This window comes from Halichoerus grypus, chromosome 8 (genome assembly GCF_964656455.1).
Source record: "Halichoerus grypus chromosome 8, mHalGry1.hap1.1, whole genome shotgun sequence".
Classification (NCBI taxonomy): Eukaryota; Metazoa; Chordata; class Mammalia; order Carnivora; family Phocidae; genus Halichoerus; species Halichoerus grypus.
The window spans coordinates 62,694,786-62,719,144 of NC_135719.1; the positions used below are offsets into that span (position 1 = coordinate 62,694,786).

A 24,359-nucleotide genomic window follows, 5' to 3' on the forward strand; every position below is an offset into this window, starting at 1 on the left:
CAACTGAAATATGGCAAAATAGAATTACTCATCACCCTTCACAGTGTTGCTATTGCATTTACTCCTATAGCATACACCTGGAAACCATTTCTGACCTTTTTCTTTTTATGTCACAAAGGCATAGCTTCTGCTTTCAATGAATTTTGCATAATTATAATTCAACTCAATTAAGCAAATATTTAGTAAGTGCCTACCATGTCCCAGGGACTTGATGCTGAGGGAGAATGTGGAATTGAAAAGTGTTCTGTGTGATCGCACCCAGAAGAAGATGGTGAAATAGGGTAGGTAGGAAATAGGCTGGAAAAGGACAGGGCTTAATGATTCCTGTTTATGCCATGTTAAGAGTGTCCAAACTTGATCTAAGGGCATATGGAGGCTATTGCAGGATTCTAAGCAGTAGTGTGAAGATGACTCTGGCTGGATTACAGAAGAGTTTGGAGAGAAGCAGGGTTGAAATGAATAAAACCATTTGGGTTAATGTGATAATATAGGCAAGCGATAAGATGATGAAGAGAAATTCATGGCTGTAGTTGGATGTATGGGTGGTGGAGGGAGAGGAGCTTCAAGTATGGCTGGATATCTGATTTGGGAGACTGAGTGAATGGTGAAGCTGGTTATTGAGATGGAGACATAAGAGAAATACCTAGTTATTGGAGGACGATAATGTGTCCAGTTTGAGTTTGGTGTGCATGAGCACATCCAAAAGGAGATATCTAATTCGTGGTTGGATGTACAGATTGGAAGGGAATGCTGGAGATAGATTTGGGTAGGAGATATACATTTAAAAGCAATCATTCTGTCACTGGAGCCTAAAGCTATAGAAATGAATGTGACTACATGGAGAGTGGAAGGGGAATTAGATCCTAGGAAAATCTTTGAAGAACACCAATATATAAAGGACTGGCAATGGGAGAAGAATTTATAACTAAAAATCTATGATTTTTGTCCAGACTTTGCCCACATGTTATCTTGACCATTTAAAACTGTTGTTCTTTTTAATTTAATTTTTTTTTTGAGAGAGAGAGAGAGAGAGTCAGGGGGAGGGGCAGAGGGAGAGAGAGAATCTGGAGCAGACTTCCCACTGAGCATGGAGCCCAACACGGGGCTCAGTCCCATGACTCTGAGATCATGACCTGAGCCAAAATCAGGAGTCGGATGCTTAACTGACTGAGCCACCCAGGCGCCTCTCTTTTTAATTCATTTTAAAAAGGCTAACTTCTGAAATGAGTGAGACTTGATTAGCCTTGAGATTTCCTAGCAGAAATGAATAGAAGCCTTGAATGAAGAGATACAAAACTTGCTGAGCTGCAAAAGGAAAGGTTTAGTGAGTAAAATTAAGCAAGATTCCATGAAATTGGATTTACACAAACTCAAATTTAAAGGGACTAATGCTGGGTTAAGAAAAAAACATGGAAGAAATGGAAAATCTTTACTGAATGAGAAAAATGTAGATTGAAAGGACCCTAAAAGTTAGAGTGTTTAAATATCTCCTTTTCATATGTAGAAACTGAGATGAAGAGATGGTAAGGGATTTGCACAAATCATAATTGGTTTGTGATTTCCTAGACCAGTGATTCTCCATGTGTGGTCTAGGGAACCCTACGAAAACTTGGGAGCTTTTCAGAGGATGCACAAGGACAAAAACATTTTCATAATAATACAAATGTTATTTGTCTTTTTCATTCTTTTTCTCATGAGTCTACTGCAGAGTTTTATAAAAGCCACATGATGTGTGATATCACAACAGATTGAACCACAGAGGCAGATATGAGAGTCCGACCATCTTTTAAGCCAGACATTAAAGAGAACTGTAATCATGTAAAACAATGCCACTCTCCAAACTAATTTTTTTTCTGTTGTGGAAATTATAATTATTTTCATAGAAATGTTATTTATGTTAATATGTAATATGTTTATTATAATTATTATAATAGTCATTATTACAGTAATAGAATTAGTGTCATAAGACCATTGATATAATAACATTTCTCAACTTTAATTTCTAATATAGTAAATACTGATAAATATAACCCACTTTACAAAAGCCCTGGAGTTCTCACAAAGTTTTAAGAGTGTATAGGGGTTCTGAGACCAAAAAGTTTGAGAACTGATGTCCTAGCCTGGACTATAAACAACAGTCACAGAGAAGTCATACTGGTAAAAGTAGGATGCACATACTTGGCCTTTATAGCTCTGGTGATGGAAGGGAGAAAATAAGGGAGAAATTATTAACTTGGATTGCTATAGAAGGAAAGCAAAAGAAAGCTAGGATTAAATGTTCCGTCTCCCCCCAGCTTGAACAATTAGATAAATTATATATGCTTTTTTCTTTTTCCCCAATGTGGGCAATTAGAGCCAGAGTACAAGAAGAACTGCATGAATTCTGGCAACTAGGAGAGCTGACCAAGGGTTTTAGGAGAGAAAACAAGCCCTAGACAAGTCCCAATACAAAAAAGTTTCCAGGGTGCATTAAATATATTCAAAGCTAGGAGGACACTAGAATAGATCAAGTCTTAAGTAAGAGTAGTTAAAGGTAAGAAGGGAGATTAATTTATTATACTTTGGTATTTATATTCCTTTAAGTCAAGCTCTAAATTTTATATTCTGTTAAATTAATAGTAGTCAGTATTTATGTTCATTTGTTTTGAGGCATTCTACTTTAGAGAAAAGGTATAATTGAGTGGAAAGCATGTAACAATCTTTGCTATGATGAAGCTTGTAATGGTCAGTGTTCAGACCATTACGGTGTGACCCAGAAAGTTGTCTTAAATTGTAGATAGTTCCTGGAAAGAAATATATTGCCATGTCATTCATATATTCATTCATTCATTCGTTCGTTCGTTCGTTCATTCATTCATTGAAACAAATAATTAAGGGCCTAGTATGCGCCAAGCTGTAAAACCAAGCCTACAAATGTAGGCCAAGGATTCTGTAGTTTAAAAAAAGATTTGACAGCAATATGTGGGACAGCCAGGGGAAGGCTTAAAGACTGGAATGAAGGGGATCCTCATCAGGGCTGTCATTCCCAAACGTGGGGAGGGGGGGCAGATTAAAAGCATAGCCCTAACTGATACAGAATTCCAGTTAAAAGAAGGTAGAAACTAATTTTGAAAGCCCCATGTGAGGTAGGCTTGCAGGCCAGGATTGTGACTGAAAAAATCAACCACCAAGAATGAAAGAAAGGGCTTTTCCAGTGAGTAAAGAGGGTAAAGAAAAACATCAGCAAGGACCGACAACTAGTGCGTAAACCATGGCTTTGAATGGCTAGAATTCCATGTGGAGATCATTTGGCATAACAGTGATAGTTGATTCCTACAGTAGGTCTTGAGTTTCGCACCAGGAGACAGGCAGGCAAAGCTTTCTTTCAATTCTGTTCAATCCAGAAGGCTTAATTTGAATTTATCAACCCTTCAAAATAATAGGCAAGGAAAATGGTAAGGTCATACACATCTGAATAAAAACACTTGTTTCCGAGTTTGGGAAATCAAAGGATTCCAGTAGATGGAATATTTCTAAGTTAATAGAACAGGAATAAGGCCAAGTGACTTAGATAGTGACCTTCTAATTAAAGGCACTGAATATTTTACTATTGGCCAAAACGTTATGCCCATTTCCAAATTTCCTAGCTGGAGCCCTAGGAAGTCTAGTTTCGACAGATTTCATTGATTATCTCCTATGCAAAATTTTTCTTTTCAGTTCGAAACCCAGAAGGACAGATAAAGCTTTATTCCAAAGGAGCAGACACTATTCTATTTGAAAAACTTCATCCATCCAATGAAGACCTTCTGACTTTGACGACAAACCATCTCAGTGTAAGTGCTTCTGTCTGAAGGTTAGCACGATGGCCCTTTGGCCACTTCCTATGATTAGATCTAATTTTTAAAATATCAGCGAAATGATCTGACTTTTTAAAAAAATTTTATTATGTTAGTCTCCATACAGTACCTCATTAGTTTTTGATGTAGTGTTCCATGATTCATTGTTTGTCTATAATACCCAGTGCTCCATGCAATACGTGCCCTCCTTAATCACCAGGCTAACCCATCCCCCGACCCCCCTCCCCTCTAAAACCTTCAATTTGATTCCTGGAGTCCATAGTCTCTCATAGTTCGTCTCCCTGCTCCAATTCCCCACCTCCTTCATTTTTCCCTTCCTTCTCCTAATGATCTGACTTTTGAAATAGAAAGCACAGGAAACTGTGCCAGGGAATATCTGGAACCTGGCACATGGACCCCTCTCCTTGGCCTGCTGAAAGTCTGATCAGTCTTACCACAGATGGATTAACACACAGCAGCTGTGAAGTAGCCGCTGAGTGTACGCTGTTGAACTCTGGCCAGGGAAAGGCTCAGGACACCTAGGGAAACCTGCTCTAACTCCCCTGCAGTTTGAGGCTTCTTCCCTTGGAGACTGGTTCTGGAAAGAGGAGCAGGACAGTTGCTTTCTCTTGGGTTCTAATGTGTCTGACACCAATGGAGTTTCTTATGATTACCGCCCCCCCCCCCCCCCCCGCCTCCAGGGAATAGCTTAGGGTCATGCTTAGATGCTGAGGGGAAAATAGTAGCCAACTTTCTCCTCCAGGGGTCCTTCTGTTAAGGTCATAAATCATGATGAGTCACTTATATTCTTTATGTTGAAGCTATCAAATGCACATACTCTGAGACTGTGCATAATTTCTTTACAAAAGCTTTTTGAAGGGAGCAGGAGTAATCTTTAGCATATATATTTATGCCATATAAATTTGGCACATATATTTTGGCAAAAGAGTAAGAGTCTATGAATTAATATGAACATTAACCTGGTTTAAACCTGAAGATTCAAGTGTCTTTCTAATATTTATTTGAGGTTCCATTTAGCCGAATATGAACTTTAAGGGCAACTGGTCAAAACTCTCATATCCTCATTGGTTTCTCTCCTTTAAAAAATTATTGAGGATTCATGTCCTTTGTCAAGCCCTATATTTAATACAAAACATTCCCTGGATCTTTAAAAAACAAACAAATAGATAAAACAAAACAAAAAAATCCCTCTCCCTGACTTTAAGTTTAAAGAATGATGGTTTAGTAATATTGGTTACAAACATAGCTATTGTTTTTGTCTTTCCAATAGAGCATTCTTGATTTTCTTTTAATCTCTTCCAGAAGGCTGGCATGGTCTTTTTAATTTTTTTTTTTAATGAAAACAACATTAGAATCATAAGTATCTGATTTTTGCCATTGCTCAAACACCAAAGGCTTTGGATTTTCATATGTTTTCCTTTCATACTAAAGTATAGGAAGTCTAATTTGGTCTTTTTATATTTCTATGCAGAAGAGGTTTTTTCCAGGTAATGTCAGTTTGACTTGCTCTTTGCTTCATTCACTTTGTTCATTTGACTTTAAATTCTGAGGTTTTCAATTTATACTTAATAATTGATTTTGAATTGTTTAATGGTAGGAAACGACCTTGCTCAAATGCTCATTTAGGATTAAACTTGTGATTCATGCACTAATTAAATAACTTAAATCATCTGTCCCCTTTTGTAATGCCATTTTGAGTTGATTCACTGTTGTATAGAACCGGGAGGAAAGCACTGGTCATGCCCAGTGTGGTTGCAAGTTAAAGGCAAAGAAGTGTTTCTGTGAATTAAGGGGACAAAAGATCATTACAAGGCAGTAACTAGATTTTCAGATCAGTAGGGAACCCAGTGGTGGTCTTGCAAAATGTGATTACAATGTCCAGAGTGCTACCAATTGCCTGCAAGATAAATTTGGATAATTTTCATGGTCTCTGTGGGCAAAACCACATCATTGCAGCATGCACTGAATTTACTTTCCATTTACCGAATTAGGGTGTGTCATGGTTTAACTTGTGCCTGATCACAAACCTATGTCTGTTCTATAAGCCAAAACACAACAGAGAAGATATGCTCAGTGGCAATGCCCAAAGGAGCAGAAATTTTATAATAACACTTGCAGTGTAGAGGCCCATAAAATGACCACTGGAGGCCTAGACAAAGTGGGAGGTTTTTAACATTTCCCCAAAGCAATCTACATATGTTTCTAGCTATTGTGGCTATGTGAGACACTTAGCAACTACCAGTCTCCCATTTTTATTTACTTATTTTTCCTATTAGAAGGATAAAGCACCAAAGGTATCATTTGAGAAATCATCAGTTTACTGAGACACTAAAGGAAAAATATGACTCTTCAATTAATTTGACCAATTATTAAATACTCCATAGAAATTAGTTTCTCAAAAATAGTAATTTTTGAAAATAACCTGACTTGATGATGTTTTTTAAGTTTCTAAGAATTTTAATTATTAAAATAAAACTTTCATATAGCAAAAAGTAAGAAAATTTACAGATGATCTAGAATGAAAAGTAAAAGTCAGCCTCTACTTCTTGCTTCCCAGAAGCAAATATTTGTATTGACTTTTCTGCCTCACTCTCCCTTTTGCCCCTAGAGGTTATTCTTATAACCTTAATATGCTTCAACTTCTGTTACCTGACCAATGTTTATTTATTCATCTGTAATTGACTTTGACTTTTTATTATGGAAGATTTCAAGCATAAAAAGAAGTAGGACTCAGTTAATTTTAGACATAGCTATATTATTAGGTGGAACATGACAAGACTGATGAGATGTCATGCTGCCATCTTTTGAGAGAGCTCCTGCCTTTGTTGAGAGCTGTGGTTCCCCTGAGGATCCTTTCCTGTCTGCTGGAAGTCAAGGGCTATGTGCCATGAAACAGGCTGGGTCTCTCTTACTGCCAGGAGTGCTTCCTTCATGCAGGGGACAGGTTGGAACCAATCTATGTTGCTTCAAATGGATATCTCAAGTCATGGGTGTGGTTGATCACTTCTCACCTAGGGCACTTCAGCAGGCTTTGCAGCTATCTTGAGGGGGAAGGCTAGCTCCCCTGAGTGTTTTAACCCCATAGAAATAAAATACCAAATACAAACATTATATCCCATTTCCAAGGGGATTAAAAAGTTGGGGGTCAGGATGGCCAAATAATACTCTTGGGACAAAATGAATTTAAGTAAAAAACTTCTTACCCACTATTGTTGCTGTTATTGCCATGGTTACCATTCTGTGATGGTTACTATATCTATTTCTGCTCTGACAGGAATTTGCAGGGGAAGGCCTTCGAACCTTGGCCATTGCATACAGAGATCTGGATGACAAGTACTTTAAAGAGTGGCATAAGATGCTTGAAGATGCAAGCGCTCTCATGGATGAGAGGGATGAACGGATAGCTGGGCTATATGAAGAAATTGAAAGGGATTTAATGGTATGAGCTTGGAAGCATGATCGTTTCTGTTTATAAAAGGGATAGTATGTGTTTAGAGATCTAGCATAGGAATAATCCATTGCCAAATCATCTTGCACATAGTAGATGTTACCCTCTCAAACACTGATTCGTGCTCTATACATCAGCTTCAAGTTTGCCATGTATGGCCCTAGAGAGCTTAGAGGATTATTTCTATTAGCAGTAGCTTATACAATTGGAAGTTTCCCCAAAGTAGAAGATAGTGGCATCTCCATTCTTTGTCAGCCTCTGGTATGTCCTTGATGTTATGTGTTTGTTTTTTTTTTCCTGCTTTCTTTATGATCTACCTTTTTGAGCAGGGAAACTTTCCATGAAGAGTGGCTATAGCTCTAAACCACCCTAGGCCATGAGGTTCTGATGATATCTGTGTTGCCCAGAGTATGATCTATTTTAGAAACTGCTCTTCCCTGAGGCCCAGTGGTCAAGATGCTTAGCTATTTTGAGATACTGAGGAGCATGTTATGTTCATCTCTGGATGAAATATTACACAAGACCCTTCACTTTTTAGTTTATGATATCTGCTGGTTTGTTAATTTAGGAGAATGGCTCTACTTTTTTGTGATTCTTACTATGAGATTAGGGCTCTCCTTTGGACCTTTCCATGTTGATGTAAGTTGGGAAGAGGCTGGGGAGTTCTTCAGTTCTTAGAAGCCCAAATGGCTTCTGATGGTTTATGCTAATATGTTACCTGAGCATATCAGACCCCTCATAAATTCTAACCTCCAGTATCTCTGCCATTAACTGGTGTGACTATCAGTTGGCTTGATTTGGGAACTTCCTCTTGAGGACCTTCCCAACCCATCACTGCACGTAATAAGATGCTTGCTGTATCAATGCATCATAACTTCCTTCTTCAATTCATGTTCCTTGACCTCTAAACTCTGTGATTTAAAGCCATAGATATTGTGGATATTGTTTGCCTGCATTAACATAAGGTATTCTCTATTTTTCAATGAAGCTACTAGGTGCCACTGCTGTAGAAGATAAGTTACAAGAGGGTGTTATTGAAACGATTGCAAGTTTATCATTAGCTAATATTAAGATCTGGGTCCTAACAGGAGACAAACAAGGTAAATTGAAAACGGATGCTGATGATGTCTTGAAAGGGGGGGGCAATAATTTCTCTGGTAAATTTTTAATTAACCAGAAAGCTTAATGAATTAGATATTTACACAGCCCTTCACATAGGAAAGAGTTGAAATATAAAAAGGAAGGCTAATATATTACAAAAATTTATTATTTAAAACAAAAACTAATGAATTGTCTTCTATAGTATACTCTTCAGTCAGTTGAGTTTCAGCTCAATTGCTTCTTAAATATGATAGTTTCACCTGTAGGCAACAATGGTATTAAAAAATGTTTATTGTTTCACATGAGCAGTGCCCCCAATCAGGACAGAGAGAGGCATAGCACTGAAGCAGGACATTGGAGACCTCCATTGGAGACATTGGTGACCTAACTACTCCTTTATTTTCTTGATGGTAGGGAGGTTTGGGGATATTAGGGACGGGGTCAGGATGGTAGGCAGGCTTTGGGGAGACAGGGAAGTGGCTATGTATCAACTGGTGTGGAAATATTCTGGCATTTTATCAATCACCACAGGCGTACCAGTGCAACTAGGCTAAATTCCAGGACTGCCCATGTAGTGGTACAATGAGAGCTGACCCACTTTCAGACATGACAAAATGCCAAGTCAGCATAGAAAGAGTCATTATGTTCAGGGTACTGTGTTTCCTAAGAAGGAAAAGGGATCAGTGCATTTTGGATCTATTGCTAGCAGTAATCGTTAAAACAAAAATGATTTTATGCTTGGTCATTAGTAAACCAGAATATTTAGTAAATTGGCACACACATGTTTTCAAGATTCTATCTACTTGTTACATATTTTTTAGAACATTGGAGGATTTGTAGATAAGTCAGTTCTCCATGTGTTCACCCAAATCAGTGATTACAAAAAATAAACAGTAGAGAGTTGAGCTCTGTGGTGTTTTAGTAGAGACTTCCTAGGGTTTGACATTGATCAGTGGGTACATTCATAACTATTTACTTAGTTATGAATATACACCAGTTTACTCTTATTTAGCTTTCATTTCTGTGGCTTATACAAAGGATATGCTAAGATTTTATCAATTGCCTTCAGACTTAGGGCAAATCTAATTATCCCATAGAATTGGCAAGAGCCTAATGACCCAATAGAATGGGAAACAAATGACCATACTGAGGATGGAAGGGCTACCTAACTATCCAAGGGTCCAGTTCTACAGAAGTGGAGGAAGGACTGCTCAATATCATGTACTCCTCCACTTACCTAGTAGCAGCAGTCCTGCGTGGTCTTTGAGGTGATAGTCAAATTCCAAACTTTAATTTACTTAATGGGAAAATGGCAATGTTGCCTGTGGGAGAACTATAAAGCTATTATAAGAACATTTTTTGCTTTCAACTGAACAATTTGTGAGTTTTTTCAATGTGTATACCACATCAGATTAAATAATAGCTAAATTAAGTATTTTAGCTCTCCAAAGGCAGTATTTGGGACTTCAGGTAAAAAGTTTTTTATTTACACATTTCACTATATCACAGGGCCTTAGGGTATTTTCATAAATACTAATTTTGGGAATCAAGAAGTTTTTTCAAAAACTAGATGAGAAGGCTGAGAATTCATAGATGTTGCTACTTCTCCATGGATTTAACAAGTGGCGAATTTGATCATGGAACCTGGGCCTTTGAATTTACCTCTGGGTTTCTTGGATTTTATCTCTCATCACACTCTCTCTGACATTAAAGGGTAATGCCTCAAAACTTTTATGAAAAAGGTACTTATGTTATTAAGTAATGTTCTAACTGAGGTGGGTTTTATTTTGTATCAGAAACTGCCATCAACATCGGCTATGCCTGCAACATGCTGACTGATGACATGAATGATGTGTTCATTATAGCAGGGAACACAGCAGTGGAAGTCAGAGAAGAACTCAGGTAAGTGTTGAAGGAAAAAAGAAAGGAAGAGAGAAAGGGAGAGATAGTTCCTGTGGCCTTATTTTGGAATAGAATTCTTCCTGCATGTTTCCTAAACTCCTATTCATAAGATAAGTTTGACATCAGTAGTGAAACATTGTCTTCAGGCCTCCAACATTTTCCAAGTATTTTTATTATTTTTTAAAATATATATATATTTAAAGATTTTATTATTTGTTGGAGAGAGAGAGAACACAAGCAGGGGGAACGGCAGGCAAGGGAGAAGCAGCCTCCCAGCTGAGCAAGGAGCCCGATGTGGGACTCGATCCTGGGACCCTGAGATATGACCTGAGCTGAAGGCAGATGCTTAACCGACTGAGCCACCCAGGCATCCTCCAAGTATTTTTAGAAAAGGATTTCAAATCACTTACATTAAATTATCCTTTAAAACTGTGTGTTGGTGAGTGCCTAGCTCTTATATGATGAGTGATCAGATTCAGTGAGGGCATTTGTTTAAAATAGCAATTCCCTAGCTTCAATTTGGCCCCCCAAATTAAGAATCTCCAGGGGATAGGGGATGAGGACTTGTATTTTCATAAGTACCTAGGTGAAATTGATCAGATAAATTTGAAAAACGCAGCTGGAGGAGATGGTATGTAAAGTTGGAATAGTCTTTCAGCATTAAAGAAAGTAGGTATTTTGACACAGTGACTGTTAAACGCAGCTATATAATCCTTATGAGAAATAGAATGCTGTGAAATTTGTGTAACTGCTGCAAATACGAAAATACATAACTGCTGAAATTAGGTAAGAGTGGACAAACATTAAATTTTGAGAAATAACATTTCCTAAAATCTGCCAATTTTATCCTTTATTTTTTTCCTATTTTATTTTAAGAAGATTTTAAAAGTCTGCATAATTATTTTACCAGAACTTTAAAAAATGCTGTCATAACAATGTTTGCTTACTAATGCTTGCAGTAGCATCTCTAAACTCAATCCATTTTGGGTCTGGCCAAACAGATTATTGCATTAGAGGCAAACTGCATATATTTTGCTACATTCTAGATGGGGCTAACTTCCCCTCAACACAGCAGTGGAACACTATGGGCTTCCTTAATGTGTTTCCATCATTACACTTTTGTTCCTGAACCTTGAAAATAAAGGAAGTCTTAACTGTCAGCACCACCGATTTCTACTTGTAGATCAAATTTCCCAACTTCCGCACTGTTTTACTCCCAGTAGAAAACTGCTGTATATGCTGGTTAGAAGATAAGATCGAGATTGCAAATCTTTGCCAAATACATTGGGAAATTGGGGGAAATATTAATAATTTGTTTAGTAATTAATAACAATTAAATATTTTAAGAAAATCTCTTTAAATGACCTTTTTGTGGTGGGGGGGATTTAACTCTTGCTGAGGGAAGATGGATGTGAGCAGATCTAGACCATAATGCGCCTAGTGCTAAATGCTTTGAAACAGTGCCTGGGACACTGTTATAAGCAGGATACATGTATTGCATTTCATTCCCAAAGCAACCCAGTGTTAAGCATTATCATTATCCTTATTTTACAGATCAGGAAGTTGAGGCATGGATAGGGTAAATAACATGCCTGAAGTTTCACAACTGGCTAGTGGTTCAGCTGGTATTTGAATCTAGTGTGGTCCCAGAGCCTGTGCACCAAATCACTTGCCACATGTCTCTCTAAACATATGTTGGATGTATTCTTACTCCCTTTAAATGATTGATATAAAAAAAAATGTAATTGTTGAGGCATCTTACAGCTTCACTTGAGGTCACACACCAGAGTAGTGATGAGAGCAGAATAAATTCCAGGGAGAGACAGCAGATGTAAGAGGAAGGATATGGGCTTCGTGTTAGCTGGACCCAAGTTAGAATCTTGGCTTCCAACTCACTGGCAGGCTAAGTTACTTTAAATATTCTATTCCACCTCTCTTTGATTTGTTTCCTCATTTGTAAATGGGAAAATATACAAATATCTATTCTGTAGACTTATTCAGGAGATTAAAAGAGGTAAGAATGTAAAGATTTGTGGCCATTCAATGAGCACCTTTCTTGCCTTCCCCCTCTCTCCCCACTTCCTCCCTTCCCCTTTATCCCTTTTCTTCAGCCCTTGTTCCCACAACAGGGACTACTTTAATTAACGTTTCCGCAATAGACTCTGTGGAGTCTATATTAAAATTATATAAATAATAATAAAATTATATCAGTCATAATTAACTAGATTTCCCAATATGTATTGTGCAAAGACATAGGCAATCAGCTGCCAGAAGCATGCTATACCAGCTTTCTGCACCCACTTGATGTAATGGTAGCTAAAAATAACACAAAAGTTAAGAAAAAGTGGTGAGTCTATACATTCTTATCATATAGCCATCTATATTTTTATTAACCTTCTTAAGATATTGAAAACAACATGCTGACCTATTACAACCTTTATGGATCCCTTCCTCAATTGGTTACATTGGATAAGGATATTGCAGGTTGATGGAACAGCATACATGAAGGCATAGAAACATGAAGGAAATCATGTTCTATTCCAGAAGCAGTATTCCATGTGGTAGCTAGGGTGTATGATAGAATTAAAGGTGAGGACCATTTTTTCAGAGACAGATTGGTGATTGATTGGCAAGTGAAAGTGGTTATACTGAATCCTAAAGTTATTGAGTGGATGTGAATGGCTTCTAAGCAGATGAGTAACAAACCCAATTCTACATTTATGAAATAACACTCCAGTGACAGGATAGATAGAGTATGTTTGATGGGAAAAAGAACAGTATCAGGAGATGCATCAGGAAGCTGTTGGAATACTGGAGTTTAGAGATGATGAGGTTGAACTAAGGCAGTGAGGCCAAAAGAGTGGAATGAAACTGACAGCTCTTTTGGAGGTAGAATGGATAGGACTCGGAATTTGATTGGATGTGAAGAGAAGTAGGAGCCTATGTCATTTCTAGCTTGTCTGACTTTCACAGCCCAGAATGCACTCAACTGTGCAAGAACAAAAACTCTTTAAATTTTATAAAACTGAACTTGAACCTCTTTATGCCTGATGGCAGAACAATTAAAATAGGCACTTTTGGGTAAATTTAGTTCAAGTCTAGGATTCACAGTTACCCCATCTGTCACTGATCCTCATCATCTACCCGGCTGACATCTAGCACTTCCCACTTTTGTGTCCCTGTCTGGTCTCCTGTCTCTCTGGGTTGCTGGCTGTCCCTCTTGGCTCACTTCCACATGCTCCTGGGGAAATAGGAAAAGTGTGGCTGCTCTTCATCTGTGTATCTGAGAAGACTTGTGCTCTCACAAGGCCGCCTCTGTTCCTGAAATTCCTTTACTCTAGACCTTCTTTGTCACCATACCGCAACTATTCCATACTCAGATTCCCAAAAACTCATCTGAGGATTCCATTACCCACACATTCCTCCATCCACTACTGGTCTGGGGTGTGAGTTAGGACCCAGCTTTCTTTAATGACTCACCAGCATCTAAGCTTCTCTTCGTAGTCCCTTACCTCTAGGCTTGGATGGGCTTTCTACTCTGTTGCTTATGGCAACATTTTATGCCTTGATTTCTTTAAGGATTTGTCTTATGAAACTTGGAGAACCTTTTTTCTTCCCTCTCAAAAAGCCCATTAGCAAAATTCAAGATCAATGCTGCTATGGGTTTCAAGAGTCTATTTTGGTACTTAAAAAGCAAGATCTTGACTCTTTTTTGTTCCCTCTGTATTTGGTTCTGTGAGATCTCCTGAGGCAAGGTATGTTTCAGAGTAAAGAGGGTCATCTGTAGTAGTGGTGGTGATTGCAGAAGGGGTAGGGAACCAAGTTACTATCTCAAGATTTTATCCAGCTACCTTTGGTTGACTAAGTAGATGGCATAACTGTCATTAAGTGGAAGGCATGTGGAGAAATATGAATTCTTATAAATTGTTGTTTAGAGTATAAGTTTGTAGAAACTTTCTAGAGGGCAAACTCACAACATATTTCAAAATTACATATATGTACACTTTTGATCCAATGATCACTACTTCTGGGAATTGTCTTTAAACAAGTGGATAAATGTCTGAATAGGTATATAAAGAAATATTGATTGCTGCATCAATATAATAGAAAATCAGAAAATGCTCAAATACCCAGTCACAAGGGATTTTGTTAATTACTATGACATACACTGGCAATGGGAGACTATGCAGTTATTAAAAGTGATTATGTGTTTATCGACATTGCAGAGGATCATAGGGGAAGAAAGGAAAAAAAATGAAACAAGACAAAATCAGAGAAGGAGAAAAACCATAAGAAACTCTTAATCTTAGGAAACAAACTGAGGGTTGCTGGAGGGGAGGGGGTTAGGGACTGGGGTAACTGGATGATGGACATTGGGGAGCAGTGGGTATTATATAAGACTGGTGAATCACAGACCTGTACTTCTGAAACAAATAATACATTATATGTTAATTAATTGAATTTAAATTAAAAAAATATCTGGGACGAATGAAAAAAAAAAATTCCTAAAGCACTCCTGGTCATTCTCACATCGTCATTTTAAAGATAGGTGTCCTAGTAAATACTTTGGATTTCCCAAGAAGGTAAATACCAATCTTGGAAAACGTTCTCGAGGATAGGAATTATGTTGTCTGCTTTCCTGTCTTCTGCCATTAGTGGCACAGAACTAGGTATATTAGCAATGATCAGATTTTATTTGATATTTGATTGACAGATTTATTGACTGGCTGAATTTTTATGGTAGAGACTATCACAGAGACAATTCTTTTTTTTTCTTTTAATATTTTATTTTTTTATTTATTTGAGAGAGAGAGTGCAAGCACAAACGGGGAGCAGTAGAGGGGGAGGGGAGAAGCAGGCTCCCCGCCGAGCAGGGAGCCTGACGTGGGGCCCGATCCCGGGACCCCGAGATCATGACCTGAGCCCAAGGCAGACAGTCAACCAACTGAGCCACCCAGGTGCCCCTGCCAATTGTTCTTTCAATTTGTTGTTGTTGTGTGCTTGGTAGAGAGATGGTCTAACCATAATTACAATAGAATTCGGACTTCTAAGGAATAGAATTCTGAGGGAAAGACTTCTAAGGAATAATGCTGGTTGTTATATGATGTAATTTATACTTAAAATGAAAACAGTTTCTATAATATTTTACAACTTCATGTAGGTTAATATAAATTTGTGTTTTCTCTTACTTTTACAATAAAACAATAAAAAACAAAACAGAAAGATGTCCATGATATATTTAAGTGAGAAATGAGATTACAAAATATGCACAGTATGATCCATTTTTTTCAAAGAAAGTATGTATTTGTGTATATGTGTGTGTGTGTGTGTGTGTGTGTATATATACATACACACAAACACTATACATCTGTATCCATTTCTGTCCTTTACCTACCCATCAAGCTCTCTATAGGACATATACAGTGGTTCTCTCTGAATGTTGGAATTATGGATTATGTTTGCTTTGTTCTTTATGGCTCTTCACATTATTTGAAATTGTAATAGTGTTCATGCAATACTTTCATAATTGGAAAAAAAAAGCCCGAAGTTTTTTAATGAGAAGGAAAAATATTCAGAGGGGAAAAACAAGGAATTTCTGTCTAGACTAATTATTTCAGGACCCTTGAGGCCATCTTGCTTAACTGACTAGCAAATAATGTTTATTTTAACCCAGACTTGAAGGTAACCCCATTCTCAGAGTCTAAGACAGGGTGGCAATGCATGGTATAAAATTCTGTATATGAGGAATGAATACATTTGTAGTATGCATTTGCTTAATAGTAGGATTAGGGGAACAAAGCATCCAAGAAAAATTACTGCCAAAGGTGCCCTCTCTAATCCTAATCTGGGCTACTTATGTCTAAACCCAGAATTTGGGGAATGAAATATTAAAATCATAAATTTGCACCCTTCAGTTTTCTTGTGTTAATGTTTTTGAGTTCAGTGGGAGTTCATGCAAAAACAACCCAAAAAAGTGTATCAAAAAAACAGGATCCTAGTGACAGTAGCTATTAGAAGGAAATGATCTAAATGGTTATATTTAAACCTAACAAATGTGTTTAGATTATTTCATAAACATGGATATATAATTTTTATGCATATCATGCATGTGGCTTGTTTCAAATTTAATGTAATGAAACTGTTTTAGCCACTTTGAGTCCTGGGTTAATTTTGCCACCATAACTGTGTTAGTATTAAAGGCATGCCCAGAAATCTGCAATTAAACCCTGCTATGGTTTCTCAGAAGATCACCACACTGATTACATTTCACCAATACGTATGTCTTCTGCCCAAAGGAAGACAGACTGGGAATGTAATTTTGCTTGGGCTGACAGGCAAACTCACTCCATGTTTCATTTTTGTTATATTGGTCCCATGTTTTGTTGAAAAAATTCATGTCCGATAACTAATTAAACCATGATGTGATGGTACTGCTTCTGAGAAATATTCTGGTGATATACCTAGGAATTGATATTTCTTTAATCAACAAAATACATGTTGCACTTTTTTGAGCACTACTTGGTAGAAAGTTACTTGTTTGAATGAGCAGAGTTCTCAAATGCAAATGGCTCCAGAACCAGGCAGGTAATATTAGTTGTGTGATCTGGGCTATATATGAGACATTAGGGAGTGGTGGAGCGTTTGGTGAAGGTGAACATCATGATGTCCATAAACTCATACAGATTTTTAAAAACACTGTGCAGGCCAAACAAAATGCATCTCGTTCCTCATTTCCAACTTCTAGTCACCCAGGCAAAATGTTTTAGTAGGTTGGGTTTCTGTCATAAACCAGAACATTTTAGAGTACTAAGAAATCTTGGCAATGTTCTAATACACACTGGTGCAGCTGCCCAGGTTTTCCTAGCTGGTGTCAACCAGCCTGACGGGCTGTCCCATTCCCCTAATTTCTCCCATCCAAGTACTAACCAGGCCCGACCCTGCTTAGCTTCCGAGATCAGACGAGATCGGGCGCGTTCAGGGTGGTATGGCTGTAGACTCCCCTAATTTCTAATAAAACACGAGTTTAGGGATTGTCTTATAGATCACATGGGTAGTAAGGGATGGAATGGGGGCTTAAAATAAAAATTTCATGTACTTCCTCCCTTTCTCTGTTGTTGGCAGTGTGGTGCTGTCCCATAACTGCTCCTCTGGCCCTGTCAGCCTAGGGCTTACTCTGTATGTTAACCAGTTTAGTGCAGTAGACTGAGAACTAGGAATTTGAAGACCTGGGTTCTGTGCTGGGTCTGTAACTGACTTGTCAAGTGGCTAGAGGTCAGATCACCCAGCTGTGGGCAAACAAGATGTCAGAGGCAAGACCTTGGGCCTAAGCCCAGCTCTCCAGGTTCCAAGCTCAATGCTCTTATAGCGAAGTCAGGATTGTCTTCTTTTAAACATGATGCCATGGTTTCAGTCCATTTCCTTACAGGTCCATGCCATGTTTGAACACAGAGTGCCTTACGAGCATATCATCTCTTTTCTTTAGAGTGCATGCAAGCCAGCATGTGCCCAACTGTGCTCTGCTGTGTTTGCAGTGGCACGGGGCTTTGAATGCCATGGTCGCCTCAGCCGTTAATGCATTTCTGCATGCCAGCATTCTAATAGACTGCCCTTCATTACACAGCTTGGGAAAACACAGGACTTCTTTTGTTTTAGCATTTGTTATTTGTGTTCTGTGGTTAAGCATTGTGTGTTATGTCTGCAAAAATGTATAGTTCCTATTCAATAAAGGAAGTCCCGTGTAGTTTTTCCCTTCCTAATAAATTTTTTTTTTTTTTTTTTTCCGAAAACCAGCTAGTGTTTTAAGAGCTAAGTTCCAGGAAGAGAAAGAAATGATAGCTATAGAGCATGGGCAGAGGTCTGAAAATGCATGAGCCCTGTCTGGTGAGGAGGGTTGGCCCATGTGGAGGGAACGCAGCTGAGCCTGAAAAACTGTCCCTTTTCCGCCTAGAGATGTTAGGAAGACAGTTTAAGGGGGGGGAAAATCCTAAGTAAATAGAATTTCAGCCAATACTCTCATGAACTTCACCCTTCTTTGGAATGTTTTTATTCTCTGGGGGGAAAACAGAGATTGAGTCATTTATACAGCGAGTGAGAACTTTACTAAAAAGGAAACCTCGGGAGATGTTTGCCCTTTGGTGCTTTCTTAAGACCCAATTTATGAGCTCTGCAGCACTGCCAGACAAACGCTCGCTTCTGGGGAGCTTGTTTCTCTAGCTTTCTTCATTATATGGGACAGTAAATTTTCCTGACTGTTAGGAGGACACCTTGACATGATTATCTGATGTAAAAGTCCGATTCTCCCACTAAACAATGATTTTTCATGTCTGTTCTCCACTCCTTCCCCCACCTTAACTCCCTAAATTTCACACATAGCACTCTGACTTTATAAATCTTTTTCTTTGATTCTGCAGACTGATTGCTAAGTGCATGATATCATTCTTGGAGCCAGGGGCATGTAATCTCTGGGTTCCTTGGGTTCTTAAATGCAGGCTGTGCTTTTGGTCTTGGACAGCAGAAGGAGATGTTGAGCCAGAAGATAACGGTGGTTTTTTTGTGTGTGTGTTGTGTTTTTGTTTGTGTTTTTGTTTTTGTTTTTAGATTTCGCATATAAATAATCAGTGTTACATTTTCAAATAATTAGAAAGCTAAGGGCTAAAATAGTTGTTTTTGTACAGTGAGCATTCTCTTCTTTTTACATCATAAAACCATTTTAATAAATGTTTTCTATATAGGATGAGCCTTTGGGGAACCATTTCATTTTGCTGTAAGCCAAAACATCCATTTTCTGGCCTCCCACTCCCTATTTGCTCCAGGGCACTCATTTTATAGATGCAAGTTGTGGCCTAACATATTGGTGGCTGGCTTTGGCACTCATCTTCAGGGAGCATTTGCCATGTAGCCCTCTGGTTGTGGTTCAAAGTACTGGAGTCATGTTAACTTGCCCTTATGTTATTTCAAAGCCTGTCATCTGAGGGTCTTCAGAGAGGAAATTTCCCTTCCATTAAAGGCATTATCTTTCCATTTTGAAGAGAAGAGTAAAATGCCTCTTCTAAGCATGTTACATGACCATGCAATCTTTCTCTTAAATAGCAGAGATGGATGAGTGTGAGCAGGATTTTTCTACTGCTAATTAGATCTGGGGCATTGGAAGGAGTTTCCATTTGGAACGACCCTCTACTCTTGGTGTCTGTATTTTTTTTCCCCAGAAGATTTATACTATTGTTTGAGCTGATGAGTGCAATTTTCACTTAAAACAGTCCATTATATTCTAATGACTATGCCAATTCAGTAAATGCCATCATTTAGTTTTGTCACATTTTTAGAAAATGTGCTTCTTAAAAGACTGCTGTTTTAAGCCAGATCATATGATATTGTTCTGCAAATTAATGAATTTATTTTATATATTGATGTCCTGGAATTCCTAGAAGGTTTCATCAATTGTCTTTAGTCTTTCCCTTTTCAATATTTAACAATATTGCACGCCAGACCAGTGGTTCTGGAGTCCCTGAAGCTCAGACAACCTTATAGGCCAAATGTATCGAGGGCACCTAGTTCCAGCCCAGCTCAAGATGATAATTTAGATTTAAGGTAATTGTAAACGTTCAAAATGATTCTGTTTTCATTATGTTTACTTTCCTACTTCCTGGAATTTGCAAATTTGCTACGGTCTCCCCATCACAAAGAATCATCCAGCTTGCTTTACTGTAACCGAATCTTATGCCATAGTCTATCTGAATAGTGATGAAATGAATTTACCTCTAGGCCAGTCTCTTGTTAGCGTAATAGGTATGCTCTTTAAACTTGTTATGATTTGTTCTCCACCCCCCCCTTTCCCCCTCCCCCGCCTTCAAGAAAAGCAAAGGAAAATTTGTTTGGACAAAACAGAAGTTCTTCCAACGGCCATGTAGTTTTTGAAAAACAGCAGCTGGAGCTGGACTCAGTTGTAGAAGAAACCATAACAGGAGATTATGCCTTAATCATAAATGGCCACAGTTTGGTGAGTTTGCTTAAGGCTTTTGTTCTTTTTCTTTATCCCAGTAATTGTCTCTTTTGTGCTGTCGTACTGAGGTCTCCTTTTGTGTTTTCCAAACAAATGACACCACTAGAAACAGGATATACACAATGATTTCCTGTTTGCAAGGGGAAAGGAAACTTCTGATATATATTTCATACATTATTGCTTGAACCACCACAGTGAAAGGGAGGATCCAAAGAAATACTGTGTTCACAGAATATCAATCTTGTCTAAATGACTGTAGACCATTTAGCAGTATTGTTTAAGTGCTTTTCTAAGGGAGAGTGTCACAGCTCCCCGTTGTTTAATTAAAATAATGCAACTGTTGGATGTATTGCAATTATTGCTCTTGCTGATGTTTGTGATTTGGCAGAGCACAACCTGATCTTCATATAATTACCACACCAAATTATTGCCATTAAGATACCTCTGGTGGTTTTTCTAAATAGCAGTATTTTACAGCAATGCCAAACAATTTGCTTTGATTAGGAAATCTGGTTCTTGTCGTAATAGAATAAACTTGCATTGTGCTTTTAATGTAGTTCAGGTTCCAAATCTTGAACAAATATCAAAACACTCTTCTGAGTTTCTAATTTAAAAAACAAAAGCTCTGATTGCACTCCAGTGAAATTATCATTTATATGCACAAAGAGCTAATCTCACATCTTTCCCCAGCTTTGATGATCATTTTTCACTTTTGGAGTTTGGAAAATAAATGTATCTTCTTGTAGACGATTTCTTAGAGGACAAAAGAAGTTGGATATGAGTATATTGTATTTTCCCCCTTGTGATCAGCTGTCTGTTAGCTCTTAGTGCTTAGAGCATTATCCAGCTGGATTCCAGACATAATGATGTGTTGCCTTCTACACCATGGAAAGTTACAGAGCTCAGCTGCAGGCCAAGCTCAGTCGAAAGTTTGTCCAGATGACACGAATTTCTCCTTTGCACAAATGAGCAGCAACTGAAAATTATAAGCCTGTCAACTGGGACTTAAAGCTGGTGGCCTCCAAGCTGAACTGCCCAGGGACTAGAATATGGAAAGTTTCCTAATGAGTTGTGCTTTGACTTTCCCTCAGTCTCAAAGAAGCCAGTGTGTGGTGAGTTAGAGTACTCAGGTGATAATGTATGCTATTTTTTCTTTGTCTCTAAATCTGTTGAAAGAAAGAGCTAAGACTGATGCTCTTCAAGAGCCCTTTCAGCTTCAAAGCCTGAAGTTTATGAAACCATGAAATGTCATTTTTCATTTAAGGAAAATTGACCACAGTTCTGCTGCTATGGTCAGAAGTTTTTTTTTGTTTTTTTTTTTTAAGCAAATCATGATTCCAGTTTGCTTCAAATCTCAATGCTTTGTAGAATGTAATTGGGTCCTTCTTTATCAGAATCTGAGTCTAGGTTTTCACTTGTTGATGATAAGGAAGAAAAAGAGAGAAAAGGGGACCATTCTAAGCAAGACAACCAGTTACATACTTTCTCTTTCAGAAAGGGCAATTATATTTGAGAAAGCTAACTCACTGTTTCCCCTAGGAATCACAGGCCTTGATGTAAGAATTTTCTACATCAGAGTCATGTTGTATACTCATTCACCCATCCTTTCATTGATACCATTAACATTTATTACATGCCCAGGTCAAGATGTTGGAGCCTGAGGGTAAGGATATGACTAGAACACGGTTCTTGTTTTAGGGATTGCCGTCTAGTGGGAGAGCTAATCTCAAGTGGTATGACAATACTATATAATAGAGGAATGAACACAGAGCTTTCAGAGTATAGAGGCAGACACATTTAGTTTCTTGTGTGAAAGTCAGGGAAGACTTCCTGAAGGAAGTGGTGTTTCCAGGCACAGAAGGAGCAAGTACAAAGGCAGAGTCAAGAAAGAACCTATCACATTATGGAAACAAACAATTTGGCATGATGAGAGTACAGAGTAAACTTAAAGGTGGTAGTAGAAGACAGAACTCAAAAGGAATATAGGGGCCAGATTATGATGGGCTGTGAATATCTTGCTAGAGATTCATTCAGAGACACTGATGACTCAAAGTTTAGGTGGATTCCTATTTCCTTTTAATGTGTTTATTTAATAATGTACAGTGAGATGTTTTCTAGAAAACATATTGCACAGTTAACTGCAAAGGATTATGCTCTCTTTTTCAGTCATTTCTTGGCATATATAAAGGTTGTGTGTATTTGGAGAGGAACAAGGCTGGAATTGGTTGGGAACCCTGACTGAGATGTAGGTTGCATGCAAGCCCCCCTTTTGCACAGGCCTGTCTCAATTTCAATCACTTTGTTTTTCAAGGGCTAATCTCCAGATCATCTGCTTTTCATTTGCCCCACCATTAACAACCACAACAACAAACACTAAATATACAAAACAACAATGCAAAGGAAACAAAAGTTACATCACGTGGAACAAAGAAGTCCCCATCATTTTGTAGTTCATTCTAAACTTGGTGAGATGGTGGACAGGTTCTGTCTTTTGCTTTTCTTTATTTTAGTGGATTCTGGAACTTTTCTGGCATTGAATTATATCTCACCCACGCAGCATGATAATATGTCAAGGAGGACACACAAGGGCCCTGTGTCTTTTAATTTTTATTCTAAAATTCCTTGGCACTTAGTAGGAGTTTAGTGCTCATTTCTTTAGTTAGTTGTTTATGTGACTCTGGGTCAACAATGACTTGTTGAAATGAATTAAACTGTTGAGAAAAGAAATCAGTCAAGAAACAAGAAATCTGCCTCCCAAATGACACCTCTCATTGATTAGGTCTTGTTCTAATCTGGATTTTTTTTTCTTTTTAATAACATAGGCCCATGCCCTAGAAAGTGATGTCAAGAATGATCTCCTAGAACTCGCCTGCATGTGTAAGACTGTGGTTTGCTGCCGAGTCACCCCGCTGCAGAAAGCCCAAGTAGTAGAGCTGGTGAAGAACTATAGGAATGCTGTCACTTTGGCCATAGGCGATGGAGCCAATGATGTCAGCATGATCAAAAGTAAGAGAATATTCACTCAGTAGGGTCTGCTGTAGACCTGGAGTCCTCGGGTTTAGCATTTGGCAAGATGTAATGGAGATTACACTGGAATTTTAATTTTACCACTGGTTCTAAAATGAATACTTCCTGGGTCTAATACATTTGGCATCATTAGCATTCATAGAAAAACCTTTGTCTTTAATTAAATCATCTGTGTATTTTTAGACTAGAAAAGGATATTGATCACCTTATACTGTAGCTAGCTATGGTGTAAGGAATGAACAATGGATCCACAGTCCCGACATTTGGGGTTAATCCCAGCTTTGCCACTTACAGATCGTAAAACCTTATGCAAATTACTAAAATTCTCGGGCTAGTTTTCTCTTTTGGAAAACTAGGATAAATATCTAACTTGTGGTGTTTCATAAGATAATATATGCAAAAAATTATAAATGCTATAGTGATAAGATTTCTACAGATAAATAATGACTTAAAAGTGATTGTATCTTTATTTACGGAATGAAAGCATTCCTCTCTTCCTTTGTAGGTGCTCACATTGGCATTGGCATCAGCGGCCAGGAAGGACTGCAGGCAGTCTTAGCCAGTGACTATTCATTTGCACAATTTAGATACCTCCAAAGGCTTCTCCTTGTTCATGGAAGGTGGTCCTATTTCCGAATGTGCAAATTCTTATGCTATTTCTTCTATAAGAATTTTGCATTCACACTTGTGCATTTCTGGTTTGGTTTCTTCTGTGGTTTCTCAGCCCAGGTTGGTAAAAAAGCGCTTTTCTTTCTTTTATTAGATCCCCCTGAATTGCAGATGACTATTCTTCATAGCTCCTTATTAATAAATAGCATTTTTATATGTCTCATACAGATCACAGTATGACAGTTATGTACCTTATAGTTGACTTGAGCTTGAAACACAAAAAGAATATACATATAGCTGCAATTTTATTTATTTTTATTTATATATAGGTAACCAATGAATCTCCATCCTGTGTGTTTTTAAATTTTTATTGAAATATTTTGGTATGATGACAGATAAGCTTGGTGTGGAGCTTTCATTAGAATAGAAGCCTAAG

General features: G+C 38.0%; 1 protein-coding gene across 4 annotated transcripts in view; it reads left to right on the top strand.

Annotated features, from left to right (window-relative positions):
• ATP8B4 (ATPase phospholipid transporting 8B4 (putative)) overlaps positions 1-24,359 on the top strand; it is a 263,861-nt gene that overhangs the window by 196,241 nt on the left and 43,261 nt on the right. For all 4 annotated transcript variants that reach the window (XM_078079369.1, XM_078079372.1, XM_036101921.2 and 1 more), the window contains 7 exons: positions 3,697-3,812; positions 7,111-7,275; positions 8,273-8,384; positions 10,182-10,287; positions 20,140-20,284; positions 23,110-23,293; positions 23,820-24,043. In XM_078079369.1, the coding sequence (XP_077935495.1) occupies positions 3,697-3,812; positions 7,111-7,275; positions 8,273-8,384; positions 10,182-10,287; positions 20,140-20,284; positions 23,110-23,293; positions 23,820-24,043 (1,052 nt within the window). The remainder of the gene's footprint in view (positions 1-3,696; positions 3,813-7,110; positions 7,276-8,272; positions 8,385-10,181; positions 10,288-20,139; positions 20,285-23,109; positions 23,294-23,819; positions 24,044-24,359) is intronic.